The sequence below is a fragment of the Gymnogyps californianus genome, chromosome 3 (assembly GCF_018139145.2).
Source record: "Gymnogyps californianus isolate 813 chromosome 3, ASM1813914v2, whole genome shotgun sequence".
In the NCBI taxonomy this organism is placed as follows: Eukaryota; Metazoa; Chordata; class Aves; order Accipitriformes; family Cathartidae; genus Gymnogyps; species Gymnogyps californianus.
In genome coordinates this window covers 63,928,829-63,955,305 of record NC_059473.1, presented here as the reverse complement: position 1 = coordinate 63,955,305, position 26,477 = coordinate 63,928,829, and the positions used below count along the sequence as shown (strand labels likewise).

Sequence of the window (26,477 nt, the reverse complement as noted above, 5' to 3'; positions counted from 1 at the left end):
GTCTTTATTGCTTATGGGATCTAAGGCTAATCAGAAATGTAATGCTTCACCGTGTGTGAGAGTGATTGATCCCAATATATAAAAGATATTTTTTATCCAGTGCAAGACATTTCTGTCTTTGTACTTTGCAACTACTGGCATTAACAAGAACCTGGAATGAAATCAGTGCAAATCAGAAATATGCACTGAAGATTTCCTATATGTATTTCCTGCTTTGTCTCTCACAGGAGAGACTGCCCCTGCATTCCCCAGCTACATTATCACACCCTATAAAGGAGAAAGTGCAATGAATGCAGTTGGTTTATTCCCCCCAGGAGTTCCCTCTGGTAGAGTATGTCAAAGCACTCCCAGCCGTCAGTCTGTCAGGTCTGCTCAGATGTTTTGGAAGACAGCATGCTTTGAATGGGAATGTAACAATAGCAAGCTGATTTTTCAGCAGCCAGCACTGATAACTCCGATAAACAGTCTTCTTGAGGTAAGAAGTGACGCATATCAGAGGTTCCTGCCTTAGACGCCAAGGTTATTCGTCATGTAATTGGATATTGTTGGAGAAAACCATAATTATCCCAGATTTAAAGGCATAAGGCCATCTAGTTGATAATATGTGGTCAAAGATAATAATTTGCTGCTGAATCCACTTTAATCTTTCCTATTCATTTACTTTTAAGAGATGTGACCTAACAAGGTCTTACTTAAACAAAGCTGTGACTTACTGGCTTCATGATTATTGTTAAATTACAGACCTGGCGCTCTTGGAATTTCATTGCTATGGTAGGGTAAAACTTAGATTCTCCTAATTCAGAAGTCCACGAAGTTATCAGTTGACAAAAGCGAGGAACATGTACAACCCCCAGCAGAAGTGAAGGTCTAGTTCTAGCTCCAGCCAGCAGAGAGCAGCTGTAATGAATACCTACTATTGCCATCAAGTTCTGCCTACATGTTGGCCTATTTCACACTACAAGCGCAATAAAAATTCCAGCTGACATACAGGTGGGGTCCATTGTTAACCATGCCTGAATTTGCCACTTTCAGCTGACCCTGGGCTGCCCAAACGATGGGAAACCTCACAAGACCTAGGCAGTCTGCTACTTCTGTCCTCACCTGCCTCTTGTCCCTGCTTCTGCTCTCTGGCTGCTCAGCCGTCCCTCTGCTGAAATTGTGTTAAGAGCTGCGTCCCAGCAGTCCTAATTGTCCCCTTGGAACTGTAGTCAGAGTTTTTATCACATCGCCCATTGACTGACCCAGAAGGTTCTAGGAAGTAGCTGGCTTGGCCGCCCCGGTGTGCTGAGGCAGTTAGTCATCTGGTGGGCTATCTCCTGCTTTCAGGAAGTCAAGGACTATCACATCACAACAGGTTTTAGCTCTTGCCCCCAGGGAAACAAACACATGAAAGCTCACAAAGTTATACCAAACAAAGTAATTCCTCTGGCTCGGGCCAGCTGCAGATCCCAGCAGCCTTCTCCCTCGCATCGCCTGGCACCAGAAAACTGACATACCTCTTCTCCTCCAATGCTCTGCTCCCTCATGTGACCAGAAGTCAGATTCCCTACCATGCTCGCTATCTCCTTCATATGCTAACGCACACTTCTGTGTTTCTCATTATAAACATCCACAAACCATCCACATAAGTATTACAAAACCTTCATCATATACAAATCCTACAAATCCTATATGCTACCTTTAAAGATAGATTTTTGTTTGAACAGCCTCTTGGTTGCTCATTTGCTTTTTCATATTCCTAGTAAGGCAACCATACATTACAATACTTTCTTCCCTAAAGGCTGCACAAATAAATGAGGCTTTGGCTTTTCTCCAGATATTTTCCCATTGTTAACAGGAATATCTGTTTTTAGACCCTTTCCCGTTTTTCCGTAAAGGTAGCCTTATCTTCTTGATCCATCAGTAACAGTTCGTTACTGATGTGGAACTCAGGCTCTTTGAGGTAGCCTTTCCTGTAATTACCGTTTCTGTCATTAATTGTCCCCTGAAGCTTGGGCTATCTAAATGGGATTTGCTGTAATTCCTTAGGCTTATATAGGGAAAAAAAAATTCTACCGGAGTTCTTTGGAGGTATTTAATTTCATTGTCTTATCATTATGGAATATCTGTTAATGTTTGTAAGCTCTTTTCCCATCATATGCTGCATATGGAAATAGATAACCCTGGCTGAAGCTCTAGATTGTTTTTGGTGCGCAAAGTGGGAAAAAGTTTGTAAGAGACTGGTACTGAGCCAAAATATCAAGACTCATATAGATCCTAGGCTTGTTTAGTCATGTTTTATGCATAGATCCAACATATTTTCATGCATATTTTTTCATGCATAGATCCAACATATTAAATAAATTTACAAAAGAAATTATGGAACTTTATAATAAAAAATCTCCTAGTTCTGAAGCCTTTGACTATATTCTCTTACTCCATTAAATTACTGCTTAAGAAGGAGTGTCATCTAGGAAAAGGAAAGAAGGCAAGAGGCAATAAGTAATAGAAAAGCATTGGAAGAAGTGATTGAAGCGTACAAATGAGGGATCTCAGCTCTAAGCAAGGAATTTATATTGCACAACACTGAGAGTACAGATAGCACATAGCATTGCCAGGGGAGCAGCATGCTTTCTCCTTACCTCTTTTGTATCTTTATATGTCCACAGTAAGAATGTTTATATCTGAGGCTTCCTGACAGTCAACAGAAAGACACAGGCATTTTGAGAGCTCTTTTCAGCTCATAGTATAGCAATGTAAACACCTCACATGAATCAAATGAGCTGTTTCTGTTGGTTAACTAGAAGGGACCCGAGGATGACTAGCTCAAGAGTTTCCTCCTCTGTGAGGAGGAATAATAATAAGAGAGGGTAATAGGAGAGCATAATAAGACTTTGAGAGGGCTCACATGTATGAAGAATCAGATGTCCAAGACATCACTTGTCTGCTCAAAACCTTCTGATGCCCTTCTGCTGAGGAGTCATGTTTAAAAACAGCCAGTTCTGATTACAGAATAATTAAGGGAATTTTAAAATACTCGGTTGCAACTGGTGTCCAATCTTTATTTTTTAAAAATGATCACACGTAATTCAGCCAGAGGTGTAGATAGGGAGTCGCACGTTGCCTGATATTTATGGTTTTAATTCTCAATGTCCCACATGTGCTTGTGTGGGAGTGGGTGTGTTTGCCTTGTCTTTCTATGTCTGCACACATACCTACTCCACATACATGAGCACCGGTGGGAGTGGATGTTTTCTAGAAAACATACAATGCTCGTTGTGCAGTACTAAGCAAATGCAAGGTACTATATTGTGTAGGTAAAAGGCACTTTACATGGTATAATAGAGAAAAATCACTAAATTGGACATGCTCCATGAACGCAGATAATATTCCATGACATGGGAGGAATTAGTCCAGCCAAGAAACATGACACCACATATTTAAAAAGGAAATTTGGCTCTTTAAGGAATGATGATACCTTTTTCTCAGCTATTATATCTTTTCCATCATAACTTAAAACCTGAGGCTATGATTTTATGATACCAACATGCAACATATTAAAAAGATATCCTTCTTAGTCAGATGATACTTATTCATTAGTTCCTGAAAATCAATTCATTTTGGATGCTTCTAACTGGATTGTCTGGAATCAGCACACATAAATCAGCAGTCCTCTTAGAAACCTGCTGCTTCTAGGTTTTAAAATCTACTGATTCTTAACGAAAAGGTAAGTAATATATTTAAATGCTTTTTAGTGTAGCACAATTGGAAGAGTTTTATGTGAATTCTTAGCAAAATTTAACAACAAAATGAAACAAGTATCTTCTGTAATGTGGAAAATAGCATATGTGAAAGAAATTCATGGAAATTGCTTACAGATATTCAGAATAACAACTTTCCAAATTCTATTACTGCACATCAGTTCTGCTCAGGAATGAGACACCGTTACTTTCAGATGGGATGGGAAGATCTTCTTCCCACCCAAGGCCACACACAGCTGGAGCAGAAAAATCACACACAGGAATTTCTGCCTCCCTGTCTTATTGTTTCACAGCTCTTCATACAGTTTAGCTCTTGTTGAAAAGCATTTAAGTGCTAGCTCCTCTCAGAGATGCACATCCCTTCACTTACGATGCAGAGCAAACTGGCTTGCCTCAACATCAACAGCACTGTTCCTGTATTTAGGTGGGAAGGCAAGGATCTGTTGCAGCCTATTGCAGTGCTGCAGCACGCAGTGCTGGCGATAGGCCAGAGAGGGCAATTTCTGAGCACATTATCTCACTTCCAGAGCATCTCAGCCTCCGGGCAGGCCCACAGCTTTGCCCAACGTGGGCCAGGCTGCAAGTGTGGGCTGTGGCTGCCAGCTGTAACCATTCAGTTGGTCCATCAGTCACAGCGGGGCTAAAATAAAAGATGAATTTGGTAAGCACTGTTCCCTGTGTTAAATTAAGGGAAATGACTTGTCCCAAACAATATAGGAGTGTCCTGGTTTTGGCTGGGATAGAGTTAATTTTCTTCTTAGTAGCTGGTACAGTGCTGTGTTTTGGATTTAGTGTGAGAATGATGTTGATAACACTCTGATGTTTTAGCTGTTGCTAAGTAGCGCTTATCCTAAGTTAAGGATTTTTCGGTTTCCCATGCTCTGCCAGCAAGCAGGTGTGCAAGAAGCTGGGAGGGAGCACAGCCAGGACAGCTGACCCGAACTAGCCAAAGGGGTATTCCATACCATGGAACGTCATGCCCAGGGTATAAACAGGGGGGAGCTGGCCGGGAGGGGTGGATTGTTGCTCGGGCATCGGTCAGCAAGTGGTGAGCAATTGCGTTGTGCATCACTGTGGTTTTTTCCTTTTTTTTCCCTCTTCTTTTCTTTGTTATATTCCTTTTCATTACAACTATTATTTTTATCATATTTCATTATTATTGTTGTTAGTATTATATTTTATTTTACTTTAGTTATTAAACTGTTCTTATCTCAACCCACGAGTTTTACCTTCTTTCCCGATTCTCCTCCCCATCCCACTGGGAGCAGGGGGGGAGTGAGGGAGTGGCTGTGTGGCGCTCAGCTGCTGGCTGGGGTTAAACCATGACAAGGGGATAAAGTAACTGAGGTCTCTGTTACTTGTGGCTATGAAAGATGGTTCTTAGAATTGGTCCTTATCCCACTTTTCAGACCAAAATATTGCTTTGGCCACAACACTATTTTAAATTTTCCCTCATAACATATTCAAGTTACATAGATACGTTTGTATCCAACCCTTTTCAGTAGCGTTCACACTTCAGCCACAGGTGAACAGCAGAACTTACAGCTATTACCATAGTTTGCAACTGTCCCCTCACCTAATAGCCCAGATGTCATTGGCAAGACAACGCAAATAATAAAAGAAAAAACCATGCTCAAATGTGGATGGACAAAAAAATATCTTTTAAATACTTCTTCAGAATAAAAGCCACTACAGACACAAGACACTTTTTGTCAATAATAAGTGGACTGGACAGTAAGATAGCTGGACATATCTAATACCTCTTGAACACTGCACCTGCTGAGGACTTCGGGGGTGGCTGCAAGTACTCCGTCCCTGCCCACACCTGGCCCAGGGGAAGGCTGCTCACACGTCCTGCAAAGCGAGACGCTCAGGCCTGGAGGTTAGCTGGGGAGACAGCACTTTGCAAGGTCATGGAGGGCTGCCAGTGCTACCTGGCATGACTCATAGGCGTTGCAAAGTGATGAACTCCTACTCGACTCCCTGAAAAAACACGACCATTTCTGAACGTGGCTAACAGTGTTACATTTCAACATGTATTTGTTATTTGTACTGTCTTGCCGATTGCACTTGAACCCTGAGGGTGACCAGATAGCTATGAATCTTGATAGTCCAGAATAACTATGTTTGAGACAGATTGTTAAAAATACATGTAAGTATCTGAGAAGAGGTATAAGGCCTCTGTTACTACAGTATGCTAAAGATTCATTATTCCTAACATTTATGTTTGCTTTCTTCCTTTGAAGAAAGGTGACACTATTCCCATATTAGCCATAAGAAAACAGTTACAGCCACACAGTGTGGCAGGTATAAGATGCTACAAGCCTCTTAGTTCTGGTTTCCTTATCAACCAACATTATCCAGTGCAGCATGGTGCTTTTGCAGCTTACATCCCTGGACTTCTTCCCAGAGAAATCAAGGGGCAAGAGAGAAAGGACAAGTAGGCTCCAGATCTCATCCCAGCCCTGAGTCATCTCACCTCACCAGCCCTGGAACCAGGAGGAACTCCTGAGTTTAGGCAGCTTAGATATAGCCAAAGTGATTAAAACTAATTTCTTAGTATCACACAGGCAATGTGATAGACCAGGGAGCTGAATTTGTATCTGCTCAGAAAAGAAATACATTACTTTTTAAGAGTATGTGTAATGTGTGACAATCTTTTGACTACTCTTGAGCTGACATCTGTAGAGATGTAAGACCATTACAAAAGCACAGCTCATTTTCCTTTATTTTCCCATAAAGACTATAAAGGAGAGGGAAAGAGAGAGAATGCCATTAATACAGTGAAACCTCCTAAATAAGAATAGATATTGTGAAAACTGCTGAAAACAAGACTGTTTTGGTTATTCTCTTAACTTATGAATATTCATACAGCCATTACCATTGCTGTTTTCTCAAGCTTCAAAGTCTGAATTTGCAAAATCTATACTTTTCAAGCAATACTGCTGATATATTTAAGTAGGTAACAGGCAAACCTCAAAAGCTTTGGTGAGTCCATTTCACAAAAAAAAAAAATATTTAAAATTCTGAATGTTTGTTTCAATTTATCTTAGCATCTTGGAATTCAGACAGAAAACCTAAGATCAGAATTTTCTCATGAGATTCTCCTCCCTGGAAACAACTGAAGGGTAGCACCTTCTGCACCGTTCTCATCCTTCCACTTCTGATCTCAGCAGAAACTGAGGTGCACAGCTGACTCCAATATTTATTTATTTAGAAAGCAATGGAACATTTTGAACCTCAAAACAAAAAGAAGGAAAGTTTCATTGTTTGGATTTCTGCCAAAGATGTGATGAATTCTACTAAACAATTGTTAAACAGCAATTGTTATCATTTAGGGCATTTGGTCTGTGCCAAATGCTACTCCACTGTGCATTATTGTAATTTAGGGTGCAAGCAGCTTACCCAAATATCAGCACAAAACTTGGATGGTTAAATTATCTAGCTGTTTTCCCATGGCTCCTCTTTGAGTTGCAGGGAAGACACAGGCTTTGTGATATGGTAATTCAGAGCAGAAGGCTAATTTGGGTGCTTTGAATTGTACCCTTGGTGACTGTCTCATTCTCTGTTTAAGTTAGTGGCCAAGCTGGGTATCTAAAGTCAGCATTGTAAAACTCTCCCTGTTTCTTACACTGACCTTTGAATGATAATTAGGACCTGTCTGTATAACATCTAGTAAAACAAGGCTCCAACCACACAGACATCTGTTACCAAATTGATCTAATCCAAAATGATTTGTACTCCCACATACACACTGAGGTAAATTGGCATTTAGCAATAAAGAAAAAAAGCAATTAGGAAAGTTATATTTGGCTTTATGCTGCAGGGAAATGACAAAAATAACCTAAAATTGATGTGCATGTTAAATAAAACTTCTATTTGCCTTTAAGATTTAAATATATAATCTACGAAGTTAATATTTTTCATCTTATCTAGACCAACTACCGCCTGCTTAATAAATGTCTGCTTCTTTCATTACCTTTTTTATAAAATAAAAGTAATTAACCATAGTAAATATCTACCAATCACTGAATGCATACAGATCTCTTTTACCATTCTTTCTCTCCTGTTTATCTCTCCATAGTTTAACATTGCTTCAACAGGGAAATTTCTGCTAGTTCCTCTTACCACAGTACACCACGTCCCATTGGTCCCAGCCACAGGAAAGGGCATTAACCGCAGAGCTGCTAAGGCTGTTTTTTTACCACTGTCGGTTCAAAGATATTTGAGTGCTACAGAGGTGCTATCAGGTCTTCCCCTCTCTTCTGTGCCACACACAAGACACCTGCCAGCCATTGAGCTCTTCACCCAAATGCATCCTCATTCTTGCATTCACATTGTCCAGTGCTTGCTCTTGCTTCCACACACTTTCAGATAGAAAATGTTCAATAAGATAGCTACAGCACGCTGAAATTTTTTCAGTGGAGTAATTTTGTCTCAGAAAAGGCAGTGTTATAATTTTTTTCTAAAAAATTATTTTTATTAACATTTTTTCTATGAGGGAAAGTTGCTTCTCGTTTCTCATTTTGTTAAGAAAACAACCAGCATTACATTCTGACCTTTTCTGGTAATTTTCCTTCTCTATTGTTTTGTTAATTTATTTAGACTTCAATATTCTAACATGTTTATTCAAATGTTATTCAAATACCAGGTTAAATGTTATTCAAATATCAGGTTATAGGATCTGTTATTCTAATGCAATGTTTTGAAGTTATCATCTCAACAGAATATTCACTACATCAAAAAGAAAAAAATATTTTCTCAGAAGTAATTTACTGCAAATTTTTAAATTCTGCCTGATGGACATTTGGTTTTAACTTCTAATTTCTAACAAAAACAAAGTCTGACATTTTCATAAAACAAACTCTGCTTCCCAACTTGCTACTGTTAACATTATTTTTATTATGTTAGTAATTGTATTCTGAACTAAGGAACAGTGCTTTTTCAAAGAAAATAGTAAGGAACCAGCAGGCAGTCCTAGACGAGCATGCACTTCTGTTTATGCTGTGACTAGGAAAGGAAGTTTATGTTCATGCAAAAGCGAGACTTAAATAAGTATTTCCTATTGGACTTACACAAGCACATGTGATGGCATAGTTGGAAACCTGAGATTTAGCTGTTAAAAAAACAGCTGATGTAGATGGCAAATGTCAGCAAAGGAGATGCCGTTCATTTTCCAATCCATTGGCATAGGAAACTAGTGGTTTAATAGGGTGATAGGCCAACTGATGTTTGATTTTTTTTCCACACAGTCACAAAATCTGGTAAAAGTTACATCACTTCCTTGCACACTAGCCCCGCTAAATTGTTTCCTGTGCCAATGTTCCAGCTGAAGTTGGAAATACTGGAAGATTTCTTTCCCTTTCTGAAAAGCCGAAGTTAATGGTGGCTGAAACCAGTTTCATCTGGTATTACTTGAACATTGATATTATACTTTAAAAATAACAGCAAAAACTATGTCATGGGTTTCATTGACGTGCATAAGAAGTTCCTGATAAAAATAACACAAACCATTTTACTTATTTAGTATATGCATAATATTCCATTAAAAACAAGCCAGCATGAGCAAGAAGATAGACTAGACCATCGTTTGGACTTTTTTTTAACTCTGATTTTGGGACACAGTAACAAACACTCTGTAACATGTCCACTTTTCAAAGCACTCAAGAGCATGAACAGAGCTGTATGGAAAGTGAGTACAGAACTGGGGAGCACAGTTGTCCCTGGCAGTTCAGTGCTCCCTTGAGCACTGAAACTTTCTTTGCTTGGCTAATGGACACACACAGGAATCTCCTTCAGTCACCTTCTCTGAGTGTGATCAGAAATTTGCAGACTTCAAAAAAAGGGTGACACTTTGCCAAGCCTGTGCTTATAGAGAGAAGACGGTGCCTGTCATTCTAAGGATCTGAGCTTTGTTTCTGAATTAAGCATCTTCAGGCTGCAACTGCGGGTGGCAGAAGATGTTTGTGGGAGCAATCACTCTTATGTTTAGCTCTCTCATCCCACCCAAAGGTGGCTGAAAATGGTTTTGTTGTTGTTTCTAGAGGATCTCTGTCAGCAGAAGGCAAGCTAAAGAAAGTAACCCAAAAGTCTTAAAACTGTTAAATTAAGTAACTGGTGATGTCTTGTAATTGACTTGGCATATGATATTGCAGATCTCAGAAAAATAGATCAAGCATAGGCAAATATAGTCCCTAGTATTGAACAGATAGTAAAAGGGAGACGGAAATTCTGTCCCGACTATCCCACCCAAAAAATTCTGAAATCACATTGCTACTGATGGAAAGAGACGTTTATGGATGTCAACACCATGACCAAAGCTCACATTTTGATGTGTGGCTAAGGTCTGGGAAAAAATCTGTATACAGTACAGTATTTGCATGACCATCTTATCAAAATAACCTGAATGCTTTCCTCTTTTGCTAAGCTTTTGATCAATTATGGATTTTTTTTAAATAATGTATGTTACAATTACTGTGTATCTAAAAGAATATTGCTATCATAAGAGCTGTGCAGAGCCCTGCAAAATGACGTGTGATCGCCTGGACTGAAAAAAAAAATCGTAACATATCTTAGGAAACATTGGAAAACATTTATGGTTTTACATATGGTCAGGATATCTTGGAAAGCATACTACAGCTGGAACTGCATTACTGAGAGCAGCCTGCCCAAATACATCTGAGAGAAACAGTTTTTCCAGAAAGCGTCCCCTCCATCTGCACATCTAGTGGACGCCTCTAACCAGTTACAGATAGCTTTTCCGCCTAGGCTGTCTACTCAGAGTTTTTTTCTTTCTGCAGCGTCATCAGCAAGACTACATTTCGAGTGGAAGCTGTAGTGAAGAAAAGAACCAACATGTGTTTGCGTGATTATCAATGGGGTTTGATAGCATGGTAATAAAATGCCAGCCCAGGGGTGACAGCAGAGCAAAGAGCTTGATTACAGTAAATATGGCCTGATTTTGCAGTCATGAGAAACTAGGTCAGAGGGAGCTTAGTTTATCACTAGGATGTTTGTGCATCATTGTTAGACCTTTCCCACGACTTCCCAGCTGCACCTCCTGTCCATCCCTGCAGAAAACTGCACTCGATGCTGTCATGCAAGATGCAAAGAGGGAAATGAAGCCGTAACACTTCTGTGAGAGGGCAAATAACCTCAGCTTTGGGATATGCACATCATTGGAAAGCTGATGTGCAGACAGAGTAAAGACACACAAAGTGTGGTTACGCATGAGCATAAATGTAGAAATGGTACTCCGGTACCACAGGTATTTCATCCAAAGAAATACATCTGTATTTCTTCCGTTATAATTTAGTGGCCTAGGTATTCAACGTGACCAAAGTGTCAAGCTTATTTAGTCACTGCTAGTAATAAGTCCACAATCAGAACGTACATGGCATCAGGCAAAATCCAATTCAGTTGTATTATTTTACTCTCCCACTGCAAATAGGAATAAATTTGGGAGAGGTCTGCACAAGGCCTATCCCTAACCCATGCCATCCTAATGCTCATTATAGGGTCTAAATGGGATTACACACAGAGATAAATTCACTACTAATTACTAAAGTAAAAAAGACAAAAACTGAAGAATAACGAGGAGTGGATACTCTGCAATATTAATATGTGCAGCCATCAAATATCTAACAAGTTTTAAAAGTTAAGAAATACGAATTATTTTAAATGGTGCTTCTTTTCCTAGTCAAATATTATTTCCTCTCCATTTTGAAAGCTAAAAGGAAAAACTAAGTTATCAGATCTTGTGATATCTGATTTACAAATGAAGGAGCAAGCCCTACTATTCCTCTATAATTATCATTATAATTATGTCCCATTTATTCTTACTGTACTATGCCTTCTCTGACAAAAATTTAAACTAGATATCACTTAATGCAGATTTTTTGGCTACTCCCTTTATTTTTATAATTTCAAAAGACAGGAAAAGACAAAATCATAGTTGCAAGTCTTTTCCATATACCATAAGGGGCAAGGATACCATAGGCTATATAGCCACTCATGCCATCTCATTAAGGTAATAGGTGAAAGAAGAACCATTTGAAATGTGGCGCATCTCTCATCTTTCAAACTGCTGCCATAATTTTTAGATACTTATGTCCCAAATGAGAAAATATGTATGCACATGCTTAGCTTTAAAGACGGCAGTAATCTTTTTGAATTCATTGAGACTATCCAGTTACTTAATATTAGTTATGTACTTAAGGGATATGCGTCTTTCATCTGGTTAGTCCCTTTTTCTACTCAGTCTTTTTTTACCTATTCACAAAAAGGAATCCTGCAGGATGCAGCAGTTATTCTTGTCATAGGGTTATGACATAAAGACGATGACTAGCATTTCCACTGTCTCATATAATAGGTTATTATTCTCTGCCTACCTGATTTCTACCTACATTTTCAATTAGATGCAGTGTTCTTAACCTCCCACTCCATTACCCTAGCCCATTATTAAGCATCCATTGCAAAACCATCGCAATGATCACTGTGTAACAGCTTCTTTTGGGATGGCAATGAGTTTTTCTTAATCTCTTGACTTTACCTTGGCTCAGGTAAATCTTGCTTGCATGCAAGAATTGAGGGAGGACATAAACTAATAGAGTACATCAGATACATTGTGCAACACAATTAAATATAGTGCTGGCAATTCCCTTCTTACTTCTCCTTCAGCTTATCATTATTACTTTCTTATTATGGTTCTTTAAGGTGAGATGAGTCTATTATCTGTTATCTGTTATCTCCTTTAAAGCCACATAGAATTTCACCATGTACTGTGGGAGATTTTAAGCATCAGACTCAGTATGCTGAACTTCTAATTTTCCAAAGCAGGCAATGGAAAAATTACACAACCTCACTGTTTCCAATTAGTTATGGACTTCTGTTTATTCCTTTACCACAAGCATTTTTGCTTAGTTAGTAGTACAAATTGTTAATCATAAAAATGTGCTATCTATCTCACATGTGCTAAGAATGAAAAAGGAATTGGCTCCTTGCCCTACAGAACTCAAGCAATCCTCACTCCTCCATTTCCAGAACCTTTTTCCAAGGAGTCTGATTGACTGATGACAACAACCAAAAGATTACCGTGAACCCATAGAACATCACTGCCTGTCTTCAACATTTCTCAGTAAGTGAGACTTTCAAGGAGTGATTGATGCTGTGCACAGCTCAGGCAATAACAAATAGTGCATCCTACCATTCCCTTAAAAATTCATGTCACTACTCTTGACAGTGAGATGGTAGCAGACAAAAAAATCTCCTACTACGTACCTTGAGTATGCATAAAAAAAAAGTCAGTAAATTGTTGAGAATTCATAGTAAAAATATTAAAATAATGTCAGTGTTGGGAAAAAAGTTCCGAGATAGAGTTTATAGAATTTAGTATGTCCAGTCTAGAGCAAAGACATAGTAACTGTCCCCAAATAAATATAAAATTACTCATATTTAATAAAGTAATGGCAATGATAGAGATAACTAAGAATAATTGTTCTTATTAGTAAGAATAAAATTTAAAATAACAGACATCTGGAATGAGACAAATGTGGGGCAAAGAATAAGAAAATTATACTAAGATTTTTAAAGCAATGAAAGAAACCTTCCAGGAGGTCATTAGAAAAATTCTTGCAAGCTCTGCATAACTCTGCCTGCTTATGTTTCTTCTGTCATATTCTCCAAGCTTCTTAGGCACTCTGTTCCCTTGTCGCTTCTAAAAGTTTCTCACTCACATTCTTGTTTTCTCTATTGCTCCTTTTAGGCTGCCCTGGAAATGTGCAGCACCTTTTTTTTTTCCACTTCATGTGTAAGGACTGTGCCCCAGCATTCGCAATCTTCTCTTTTATCTTAAACTCATCACACCCCTGAAGACTTCTAAAACTTGATCCCAGTGATGGTGTCATCACTTGGTTCTGACCCTAGGCAATGGCCTAGCCTATTGTCCCTGCATGACTATGTGACCCCTAGGACAGAGGCAAAGGCATACTTTTCATAAGTGACTACTGATTTAAGATGATTCCGCTAATAAGTGCCATCTAAAGACACGTGCTTTACACTTCCTAAAAATCAGTATCTGATAGTCTTTGAAACTGGTCTCTACATTTGGAGTACTTAATGTTTGCTAATCCCTTAAAAAATTTGATAGTCTTTTTCTGAATTTTTTTTTTAACAATGTACTGTATAAATAGACAATATCAAATCTTTTCAGGTGTCTGTCTGGGAATGTACTCTTAGTAAGTTGTGACACAATGCAGTGGTGTGGGTTAGCTGAAAGAGTAGACAAAGTTTCCAATAGTAATGAATCTGCCACTCTACTAATTTATGAGCCATTTTTTTCCAACATTGGCTATCAGATAGAAGTGAGAGGAATAATAGAATATAACTTCTCCTTTACAATGCTCTGTTAATACAGAAAGGCAAAGACGCCTGTACTCTAAGGAAGCTGTCAGCAAAGTTGCAGGCTGGAGGTCCCAGTATCACTTACAGTACTGGCAAGCAGGAGGTCATTGCTGGGGAATGAAGCTTGGGGAGGGAAGCAAAAGGAAAAGGCTGGGGGGTGGAGGGGGAGAATCAAGGATCTTTCTTCACCATTCTTTTTTTACAGCTTTTGTGTGTCTGGACTGATTTGTTGTGGGAGAGCTGCTGGAGACAGTATATTTGGCACAGGACAGGGTAGCTCAAAGCCAAAAGGATGGTGCTATTGCCAGTTTAAACCATGGCTTTTCTTTTTTTTTTCCCCTCTTTCCCCCTCCCTCCTTTTTCTTTGAAGGAAGGAAAAGAAAAAAGGGGAAGAAAGGGACTTGCAATGAAAACCAGAGCAGTGGGTTAACGACGACCCTGCAGGCTTCAGGAGACTGGAAAGATACACGAGGCACTTCCTCTACCATCTGGCATGCAATTCTGCTGCTGCTGCTCTTAGTACATAACTTTGGAGTGAATAAGCAAACAAGTAAAACTTTTTAAGAGACACCAATTATGAAACACCAGCTATTAATCTGTCAGCTTACTCCCTTCCCTTTTCTCCCACCACAGTATTCCTTTCCTCAAGTCTTTTCCAGTTCTCATGTCTACCTGTGAAAATATGCACTGCCTTGTCAGGTTTTCAGATGACTCCATTCGCCTTTTTGTTGGCATTGCTTCTCAGGATGAATGAGGGCCAGAGCTAATACATTTATATTTCTCTTGTAATCACTTAAGCTTCTTTGACTCGGAGTCGGAGAGAAATGCAGTTAGTAGCAATAAAGCCATCCATCCCTGTTGAAAGATTTCCTTCAAGTCTGGCTGGAAGTAAGAATGCAAAGGAGAAGTTTTAGGTGAGCCAAGCTTGCTCAAGGACTGTTTAAAATGCAGTCACAAATGGCTGGATACATTGCTGTGTAGAGTATGTTATGTTTTAATTCTGATGGCTTTTCTCAAGCGCAATGAAAAGTGTTATGTTGAGGTCACATCTTCAAGTTGGGTAAATCACCCCAGCACAACTGAAGTCAGAGAAAGAGAGAACTTGCCAAATCTGAGCATTTTGTCTCTTAAAGTCTCTGAGAGTGATGCTACAGCTGATTTTTGATGCTGAAAACCTCATAATCAAATATATATCTTCCAGGCTTTCCAGTGAGCAACTCTAATCTGGCTCCATTCTTACAACAAAAAAGACAAGGAAAGTCAATCAGTAATAGCAAGATCTTGGATGAATTAAGGATAAGTCATCACTGAACTGTAGTACAACTGTGAAGCACAAGTTTAGTAAGAGTAAGATGTATTAATTTACAGACATACCCATTAATGCCAGGAAACATTTTTTACATGATTTATTTTTTTTTTATCTGCAATGGCTGATCCTTAAACTAGCCAGAAAGCAGGGAAAAAAAAGAAACTCCAGGCTATCTAGAGCAGTGGCTTTCATTTGACACTAATTTTCCCAGAAAAAATACATACTGTCTGTTAGGTTTATTACATAGCTTCCTGAAATACTAAAACTATGACATCAACAGATCACAGTTTCAGTTTGGTTTTTGACTGGCCTCCTGCTTTGCACCTGTAGAACTGTAAGTGAAAACATACAACAATTAATGCTTCGATTCTGACTGCCTGATCCTATCCACAAGGCAGGTGACCCAACTACAGGTGGCACAAAACTTTTCACAGTTTTAAGGATATAAAAAGGTAGTGTAGATTTTGAAAACTCAGAAGATTGCTATTGCTGCTATCAAGAGGGTTGGTGGCTAAGTTCTGTTAAGCACTTAAATATTCAGATATTCATCTAAAGATTGGGCTGGGCATCTGTGAATACATTCACTTCCAACATGTCTGGTATTTTTTGTATCCAGTGAAGCTGGAAATGCCACAGAGATAGCCTTTCTTTCACAGTGCTCTGGCACTTCTGCTTTTTGCCCCAGCGGGGAGCAGGAAGTGCAGAGGTAAACAAAGAGGAAAAATAATAACCGAAAAAAAAAGTTACTGCAACTCCTTGTAGCTCAAAACCAAAATGAAGTAGTTGGGGTGTAAGGTTTGCCCAGTAGGCAAGCAGTCTTCTAAGTCTTTTGGACTTCAGTTGCCTAGTTTATCCCTCTCTAACAGGAACAACATTGCTTTAAAGAGTAATTGCATAACGTGCACTAATACGAAAAACCTAAAATATCACAAGAAGCCATATGAACTTAAAAAACAAAACTTGCCTTTCCACAAAATTATAACCACAGATTGTATGAATGTGTTAACGCTTGTGCTACTGTACTGCACATCATCTATGTTTTCTTTGTTCTTAACCCCTTTGTTCCAAGAGTCAGGATATCCTGATGCTAAGGACTCTGCAAAATAACAGTACAACAACAATAGTATAATACTTTGGAAGCACTTCACAATTTTCAAGACAGCCACCTGTAAGTGTGGTATGCTAATAGTACGGCACTACAGCCTGCAGTCAAAATAGGGCTAATTTTTGAAAAGCATTGGAGTTCTCAGTTTGAAGTGGGAAGATTAAGATAAGCACGGCAGAGGGTCCTAGAACAGGGGAAACAGCATGCTGCCCCTGCTGATGTTGGCATGAGGAGGAAAGGCTTGTTCACTCTGTTTTCTACATGTAAGGGTGTTTGGTAACTTTCAGTCCATTCTCTTGGCTCCTCTTCCTCTGTAAAGGAAGATCCTGCTCTTTTGCCAGTTTATTTTTCCATCTGGAGAGAAAGCAGAACATTGAATGTAACCCAGAGAAGACAAATGTATTACTATGCACGCTAGGAAATATTATAATGGCCACTAAAATCCCATTGAATCAGTCTTCTGCAATTTTACTGAAAACTAAGTGCTGGCACAAGAGCCCACCCTCCGCTGCTCTGCTGTATGCTCTGTAAACTAACAGCTAAAGGACAGACCAGTACTAACAGCGGGCTAAAAGGGATATATTGGATAAAGGCAAAATAAAAGTTCTGACAACGGCAAGGCCCCTCCCGGTCAGGGATCCCAAGGAAGGGACGGGTGCTGCTGCGGTGCGGGGCCAAAGGCAGCGAACAAGCCCCGGGAAGCGCTCGCTCACGGCTGCAGAGCCGCGGCACGCCACCTCATTTCTGCATGAGACAGAGCACTCTCTCGGGCGGCTTTGCCTTGTTTTTAAAGATTAGCGATGAACAATTGCCTTCTCGTTGGAGTCTGTGAGTGATCGCTGCCACCAGGCAGCGTCCTAACGTGAACCCATTCAGGTGGAGCTTTGCAGCCAAAGCGATGAGGACGCGGGGCAGACCCCGCACCCTCCCCAAAACCGTAATTTCAGCAACTCGTTCCTCTCTGACCCGTCAAGCGCCGGCACCTTCGCTGCCCTTCTGCACGCTCGTTTTGGGTACTTTCCCTCGGCTTGGCGTCCGAAAGCGGAGCAGCCGGGGGGCACCGCACGCCGCCAGCGGACTCGTGCCCCGCTCCCGGCCCTCGCAGCGAGCGGCGGGACGTGGATCACCGCCTCTCCTCCCGGCCGAAGGGCAGCCGAGGTTACGGCGGGGTTTGACTGAGAGGCTAGAACCCCCACCGGCTCCGTAGCCAGCCCGGCGAGGGCGAGGAGGAAGGCGGGGGGGGGGGGGGTGGGGGCTCCCCCATGGCATCACGGCAGGGATGAAGTCAAACCGCCTCCTCCCTGCCCTCCTCCTTACTGCACAGAGGGGCGTGAGGGGTGGCTCTGCCCGCCCAGCCCCGCTGCCCCCGACTGCCGCTACCGGGCTGCGCCAGCCCCCGCGCCGCGCCGCCGCCGCCGGCAGCAGCGGCCCGAGCCCCCGCCCCCGCCCCCGGGGCTCGGCGCTGCGCCGCGCCGGCATGAGCGGCGGCTCCGCGCCTGCCCGCCAGCCGCTTCGCCCCGGCTGCCGGCGCCTGGCGGCGGGCTGAGGGCGCGCAGAGGGCGGGCGGGCGGCGAGCGCGGCGGCCGGAGCCCGGCGCTCCTTCCTTCCGCGCCCGCAGCGCGGGGCCGGGGCCGGGGCCGGGGCCGGGCGGCGGCGGGGCGCGCCCCCTGCGCGGGGCGGCGGCGGTGGGCGGCCGGGCGCCCCCGCCCCGCTCTGGATGCCCATCGCGGCTGCTCGGGCCGGGGGGTGGCTGCCGCTCCCCGGCGGGGGGCGCGGGCCAGGATGCCGGTGCTGGAGCGCTTCTTCCCCGCGGCAGAGCCGGGCAGGCGGAGGAGGACGGGGGAAGAGCCGATGCCCTTTCCCATGGGCAGCCTGCCCGGTTATCAGCAGGGGACCCTGGCCTGGGACTTGCCCGAGATGATCAAGATGGTAAAGCTCGTTTGGAAATCCAAGGGGGAGCTCCGCGGGGCGAAGCACAGAGGGGTTTTGGAGAGCGAGGATGCCCTGGGCGGTTCGGCAGGTAGGTTTCCCCCGCCCTGCTGCTCGGGGGAGCCGGGGGACAAACGCGGCTGGGGGCCGGGGCTGGCGGGGAGCCGCGGCCGGAGCCGGCCCGGCCCGTCGTGGGGCAGAGCCGCTGGGGCCCGGGGCGGCTTGGAAAGGCGTGGGGCCGGGGAGCGCTGCCCGACGGGCGTCCGGGTTTAAAAACGTGCTTTTGGCAGCTCTCGCTCTCTTCCCCCCCCCCCCCCCCGCGGACACACACACACACGCAGACACGCACACGCGGAGTTTGTGCCGGATCTGGAAGCCAGGTCCATTTGCTGATGGCGCTCTCCCGTGCAATCTGTTGCGTGCTTTTATAAGCGGGGTGATAAAAGCTCAGCTAAAAACTAGAGCAAGTAGCTCCGCGGCTTTGAGGCTGACCTCAGCCAGGGCAGCTGGGCTTGGTGCCGGCGCGGGGGAGCCTTTCCCCGGCCCGCACGGAGCTCCGCAGCGGCGGCCCAGCGTTCAGGGTGACGGGGGGGCGGCCATACGGGGCCGGGACGGCGGCCGCGGGGCGCCCCGGGGCCGCCGGGCAGCTCGGCCGCTGCAGGAGCGGGGATGGCTGCGCCCGCCCCAGCGCCGAGGGCTTCTCCGGTTGTTTTCGCTGTGGCTTTCTAAGCGCATGGCCTCTCGTCTTGCGCCGCCAAACTTCACCCTGATCTTTGAGTGTGCTTGGCTCATTTCACATGATCTTCCCGTGCTTCCCATCTGCAAAGCGGAGCGACACCCTTACGACTCGTGTGTTGTTAGCTACGCGTCTTAAAAACTTGAGACCCGTTCTTGGAGTAACACTGCCCCATCCCACTGCTTTCTCTTTGAACGTGGTATATTACTGGCTAAAGAGCACATGCTTTTTTATTAACTGTATAAATCTTGCGTGTCATTTGTTTCCTAACTCACTAGCAGTCATGGAGCCATATGGCACCATATCAAATGCTTTACTGAAGTCCAGGTTAGACTTGCATTTGCGTTAGGTAGAAATGAGTTGTCATGTTAGCATGGTACTTCTTACTTCTGATTAGTTGGTACTGCATCTTATCCCATGCTCCACATTGCTTATGGTTCAAAACCTCTTGCCTTCTGTTGGAAGCAACCTCTTGCCTCCTTCAAAACCTCTTGACTTCTGTTGAAGTCAGGCTCACAGCCCTACGATTGCCTCGGTATCAGTTGATAATTCTTTTATTCTCCTGCCGTCGTACTACCGTGACTTAGTAGACTTACTGAAACTGTGTGGCTTGTTCCTTCAGAGCTCTGGATTATCTCATCTCTGCAACCTGGTCACTAAACTCTGCCAGTGCATTCAGTCTTCAAAGATTATGCCTTCATCTTCCTTTGCTGTACCATTTACCGAGGCCTGTAATTTACAGTATTTTGTACCAGAATAATTTAATTTCTTATGTAGAATAACCTCGTTGCGGGTATTTCAAAGTGCATGTGTGTGTATGTATGTATTCTGTGTGTGTGTAACTGTATATATAAATATATAAATATTGAATAGTAAATAAGTATCTGTGTATCACTTTTGGATGCCCACCAGGGTTGGCTGGTTGATCATTGTATGTCCATTATTTCAGATGTTTGCAGTTAAACTAAGAAATGCATGGTTCACTTCTGTTTTGAAAAAAGGAAGATAAGTTCTCAGGCTCCAAGGAAGATGTACAACCTGCCACCCCACTCTTTGGGAATCACTTCAGTCTAAAAGAATAATAAGTAAGAGTGTTGTGGATAAAGAAAGAGGAGGTCAAATTGCTCTTTAAGACTTGGAGCAAATCAGCTGGGAATGTACCGTTGCCAGCCAGGGAGATTGAGGTTTGCGTGGTGAATGGTGAGTGTTCAGAGATGGACCCTAACCAAACAGAACTTTAGAAATGCTGCATTGGTTACACCTCATGTATGAGTAATAGTGGTTTTTCACTATGTTCGTGTTATATCTGGTGAAATTAGTTTCATTAGGTAACAAATGAGATTCGCCTTCAGATTCCTGGAGGCAACTAAAAATGTGCACGAATATACAGAGACAGATTAGTCCACAAGCAGGATATGAGTAACTTGCATTTACTCAAGTGGCTATTACTCGTATCCTGTGAAGGGACAGTCTTCTTCATGGTGCCAGATCCTGTTTCATAAGCTCAGTTGACTTGCACCAGTACAAATCAGAGCAGAAGATGACTCTAACTCTCAACACTTCAAATACGAATCATCAGACAGTTTGAGTGAACCAGACCTGGGTTGCTGGTTTTTCCTCCTCAGCAACAGTCATCCTAGTAGTTTTCCCTCTTGTGGTTTCATTTTAGTCACTTTAAGTACATTGGAGTATGTGGGAAAACCGGTAAATGCTGAAATCTGGTATACTTAAATAAGTGCAAAATCAAAGAATGCAGAAATGGGAAGAAAAGATAATAGTTTGGAAGGATCTGTAGTATGAGGTACTCAGCTTCATGTTTGTATGGTGTTTTGTACGTGTTTGGCTCCTTTAAAAAAAAACCCTGTATAACTTACGTCTTATAAAAAGGCAGTGCTTCAGTAGGGAATCGGGTTTTCTTCAGGTGAAGCTAAAGCAAATAACTTCTGCTCAAGGTACTGCTAGCTAGGCAAATAATGGCTGATTGTTCATAGCAGAGTTCACAGCACTTTCCACATCAAGGGCTTTTTCATTTAAATTTGTAAGCGTTCATGTGATAACTCGTGTTCTGTTATCACATCCTCATGAAACTACTTTGCTTACAGTAGAAGAGGAGGAAATAGATATGGATTCTGGAAGGAAACTGTCAGGATTTCTGCCTTGCTTGATCATGTTAACAGAGATTTAACTAAGCAAATTCCCTTGTCCTAGCCTGAGTGACTGGACTTGGCTTTGGGCTGGCTTTCTAGAAAGAACAACCCTCTTAACCATAGGTAGTGAGGAGGAAGGAGAGCTGTATCTGGACATGATGTCAGTTCTGTGGATGGCAATGTCTTGGGGACCCATATAGCCGTAATTCATACCACATTCCTCTTTCCTGAGGCAGGAGTAGAGAGCTGCTAGGGAGCAAAACTAACTGTGTGTCCTGGGCTCTCAAATAAAAGAGCTGTATCTGAGTCTTTCATCTTCTTGTTCAGTACTGAGAATAAGCTACTCAATCTCCCCGCAAAAGAAGTGTTTGCAATACATCAGGCAGCATATAGTTGGTATGAATGAAGAATACAGATCTCATAGAGACTGCCTGACTGGGGTTTCTAATGATGATTTATTTTCCCTTCCAAAGCAGTAAAATTCACATCTTGAGCCTTCTCTTATTGCTGCACTGCTTTTTAAAGTTAGTATCAATTAAGACTGCAGACCTTTCTCCTGCTCCTGGCCTGCTGTTGCTTAGTAACTCTTTTTTCCCCTGTTTCAATCCCTGACCAAATCAGCACAAAACTGTGGTTTGGTGAAGACTCTCTCTGGCTGTGCCAGAAGCCATTTCACGTACTCAAACTGGCCATGTGATAGTAAGAAAGTGCAGTAATGGAACATAATTAATTTGAAAAGCGTTGGGTGGGAAATGGGTATAATTCAGTGTGATTCCTTACAGTGTTTCAAATAGATTATTTGCAAGCCAATGCTTTTTGCTTGAATAAAATAGCACCATGTGTTGATATTATTACAATTAAATTATTCAAATAATTCTTAACTGAAACCATGTTGATCTCTAGGAGGAAACTGTGTTCTGTTTGTGACCCTAACTTTCTTAGCACCCTCTCCTAGAGTTCAGCAGCAGCTTTGCAGATTAAACAAACCTGATCGAGGAATGGGTACAGGTCTGCCTCCAAGAGTCTTCCTTATGAGCATCAGCAACCTCTTAAATTTACAAAATCCCAGATAACTCCAGTGAGACTTTCTGTACTGAGTCGTGCACATGTGCAGACATGCAAGACTTTCAGAGAAGGTGCAGTGGTACTTAGAATTATCGAGGTCTGTTGAGACACTGATCTCTGTGGGTTTTTTGAAATAACTCTGAATGTTTTTTTCCACCTATCTCTTTCTGTCTGTAGATGTTTTCTCAGAAATGTAGGTTCTGATTCATGCATGCATCATGCTCATTGTTAACTGTTGAGTCCCTTTGCCATGAGGAGGAAAAACAAGCAGTACCATACTTCGCTCCTTTTACAGTTTGCTGCTGGGAAAAATTTCCCTCAATTATTGATGTGTCCGTTTACTTCTCCTCTTCAATCAACTGTCTCCTTTCCAACTCAGTAATCTATTCAAACTTCTTGCCATCGTCCAAACTGACCTTGCTCTTTCAAACCTTACAGCTGTGTGCTGAGCAATCTTGTGATATACCTGTTAGAGAGGTCAGAGTTAAATCATCTGTGTGCTTCTTCAGTGGTTGCTTGAAGGTCTTCCCTCAAGTTATTCACAAGACCTCTCAAAGACTCAGTTCTTCCATGATATCCGCAGAAACATGCCTTCTACTTCATTTTTTTTTGCCATGAACAACTTTTATCATGCTGTGCAGTAGCTTTGCTGTGCATGTTAGAATAAACTTCATGCTTCCCCTTCCCATCATTACTTACAGAATCACAGAATTATTTGAGTCGGAAGGGACCTTTAAAGATCATCTAGTCCAACCCCCCTGCCATAGGCAGGGATATCTTTCACTACGTCAGGTTGCTTAAAGCTCCATCCAGCCTGACCTTGAACACTTCCAGTGATGGGGCATCCACAACTTCCCTGGGCAACCTGTTACAGTGTGTACTTGCTGAATCATGTTTAGTTGCGATGTCTTGAAACTCATGCATGCTTTTGTAGTCCCACTGCAATAGTTAATAATCATAAAATGCTTAAAATCCAAATCTGTGAATTACTGAGAACCAAATGGGAGTTTGGCTAACAGCTTAGAAAGTTCATCATTTTGTGTAGTTGATGTTGAGCCTGTAGGTGCCACAGATGTAGATCCCAGCAATAAATAAAACACAGGAGCTATCAAATGGCATTGTCTTAGCATCTGACCAGTCTCTTGTGTTATTCCTTAGATTGAAAACAGCTTCGTTTGTGTCCTACTGAGAGATGCACAGCAGGCAGAAGGGCAGCTTGCTGTATCTTTCTGAGGTTAGGTTTTCTTTTCTTTTTTTTTTTTAGGCTTATGTTGAGACTTATTGAATCCATTACACTTACTAGGGACAAAGAATGTGAATTTAATAGAATCAAGGCTACCTGTGGCAACCTTGATTGCTCTCTGACTGTTGTGTTGAACCTCCAGCCCCAGAGAACAGGAAATATGCTCTTCTATATTCTTGTGAAGAGCTGGTTAAATCAGTGGAAGTGTGTGTGATGGTCTCATTAAGAACAGTGAAATTAGGCAGTATGCAGTACCACTTCTATAGTGTGTGTATATTGACCAAGCGATAAAAGACTTAGAATTCAGACCACATCTGTAGGTAGTGCTGTTCAAACAGAACTCTTCAATTTACTGGCTGAACATAGGTTAGTAATACGTGTGATTTGGACTTGTTTTTTTCCAAAATACTTTACTAATTAGAGAATTGGCTTCAAAGATCAAAAAACCATTTAGAGACATTAGATTATGGTCACTGTTCAAATTCTGGTCCTTTTTTAGCACCTAACTCTTTATTTAGAAGTATTTTAAATATATAGTGTAGAATGAGAAGTTGAAGTGATATTAGAAGTCTTTGGTTTTGAACATGTCAAAATGAGCTGATGTGTTTGTCAACCAAACTCTATTTATTTTGGAGGTGAAAATTTTCACTCAACTCTACCTTTAAGTGCTTAACCACTCTCTCCTACTTCATTCTTATGTAAATTTTCTGTTGTGGATTTGTTAGGGTTTTGCGATTTTCGGAATCATAGAATCATAGAATCGTTTAGGTTGGAAAAGACCTTTAAGATCACCAAGTCCAACCGTTAACCTAGCACTGCCATGTCCACCAAAATAAGAGCTAGACCACGGGTAAACAGTAAAGAAGAAATGATCTGAAAATCTCAACAACTTCTGAATGGTCTTTCAGTTCAGCCTTGCTGGCTCATTTTTTGTTTGCGTTATTGTGAATGTTGGAAAACCAAATTTGTTTGCAGAAATACTTGGAGAAGCTCCTCGAGCAGCTGTTCAACTATGTACAGCCACAACAGAAAGAAAAAGATTACAATATAGAGTTAAGACTTCAGGATAAAGTTAGCAGATAAGACGCAGTTGTCCAGGTTGGGTGTTGGCCAGCATGCAAAAGGTAGTGCTGCTGGTGTGCTAGAAAAGTGACAGAGGTTTTATTGATATGTCAGCTCAGGGACAGATCAGCAGTCTGCTAAAAACTATAAGCACAAATAGAGCAGATTCTGGTGAGCTGTAAAATGGTGGCGAGATCTGCTGCTTTCTCTGCTCTCTTCTAAATATCAGGAGCCAAAGATGTACCTTTATAGATAAAAATAGTGTTTCTAAAGGAAAAGCTACTGCACTGTAATACAAACAGGCTTTTTGACGGGGTTTTATTTTGTATGCTTGTTTGCTTCATTAGGGTTAAAGCTGATAGTTTTCTTTTATCTTTGGTAAATTGACTCTTAAGTGCTTTGTACTCTGTGAAGAATTAAACTGATAAACGGCTACCAATGGAAAGCAGTAGTGATATTAGCCATGCCTGCCTAGTGGTGATAATTTTCTGTACGGCTTAAATGTTGGGAGAGAAACGTTTGAAATGCACTGTGGGAGGCTTGATACTGCATCTAACTTCCAGTGCTTCTAAAGCAGGAGTAGAGCATTGTATGCAATGCGTTTGCTATGTCGGTGCTCCTTTGTAACAAACTTACAGCTTGTGATCTGTCATACTTCTTAAAACTCTTTGCTTGGAGACGTGCACCCCAGACAGCTTTCTGTAGTCCTGCTTTATGAAGCGTGAGTTTGGCTTTCCAGGCAACACAAGAAAAAGGGTGCCCATGACACCATTTTCTCCACTGTGATCTATTCTGACCCCCTCCCCAGAGCTCTGCATTCAGAATGTGCTAAACCATGTTACTTATGATTGCTCACATGCTGCTTAACTGCTGTCACATTTCCAAGGGGCATCTTTACAAATGGGCAAACTTGTCTGAATTGGAGTTGTGCTGCAGGAACTCCCCAGTGTCAGCTTCTTTAGGTTGACTGAAAAAACTAGATTGACCTCAGGCTGTTTCTTCACAGCAAATATGCACCTGGTTCTGGCCATGATGCTGTAAAACATGCTAGTCCTCCTGTCTTCCCTTGGTCTGGAGTAAAAAGTGCAAATACTTAAAAGAAACCCTCTTGAGACTCCCAGCTTGAAACATGCTTTGACATTTGTTAAAAACTTCTTGTAAGTCATCCTAACCTTGTTCAAAAAGAGCATTTGGCCTGCTTAATTATGGGATAAATTACAGTAACTTTTAAGTACTTGGCTGGTTCTTGGTGTAAACTTGCAAACACAAGACAAAAATGTCTCAGCTCTTCATTTTTTCCTCAGCTTGTGACATAAAATTTCTTCTGTCACTGTTATGGCTACAAACAAACTAACTAACTCTGTATAAGAGAAGGAATAAATCCTTCGTATTAACCTCCTGGATAAAGCACTCTTTCGGCTCTTCAGTGGACAGCCAACTATGGTTTTCCCTCTCCCCTCCTCAAATCACTGTAAGATCGTAAGAGTTCCTTGTCTTAACCTGTCACCTGCTAGGAAGAGGCATCGTCCCATGAAAGTTTCTAATGCTGCAAAGCTGAACATAGTGCGGTCTAAGGTGCGTACAAAGAGGAAGGTCAAACACAACAAGGGTTTAGCAGGCTCATCATCGAGAGTATTGCTGTCAGATCTACCCGTTATTACAGCAGCAATAAAGCAGCAAAACCCTTCCATTGCTCTTTGAACAGAATGTCCTGAAATTCAGGTATCCTCCAAAGTTCTC

The 26,477-nt window shown here is 42.0% G+C and overlaps 1 protein-coding gene across 2 annotated transcripts in view; it reads left to right on the top strand.

The window, feature by feature from the left end:
• PDE7B (phosphodiesterase 7B) overlaps window positions 1-26,477 on the top strand; it is a 185,088-nt gene that overhangs the window by 79,592 nt on the left and 79,019 nt on the right. Inside the window, exon 1 of one of the 2 annotated variants that reach the window (XM_050893640.1) lies at window positions 18,329-18,575. The exons of the other annotated variant lie outside the window; for it this stretch is intronic. Coding sequence (XP_050749597.1) covers window positions 18,338-18,575 — 238 coding nt within the window. The 5' untranslated portion in view covers window positions 18,329-18,337. Of the gene's footprint in view, window positions 1-18,328; window positions 18,576-26,477 lie in introns of those variants that run through there. 2 annotated transcript variants of the gene reach the window in all.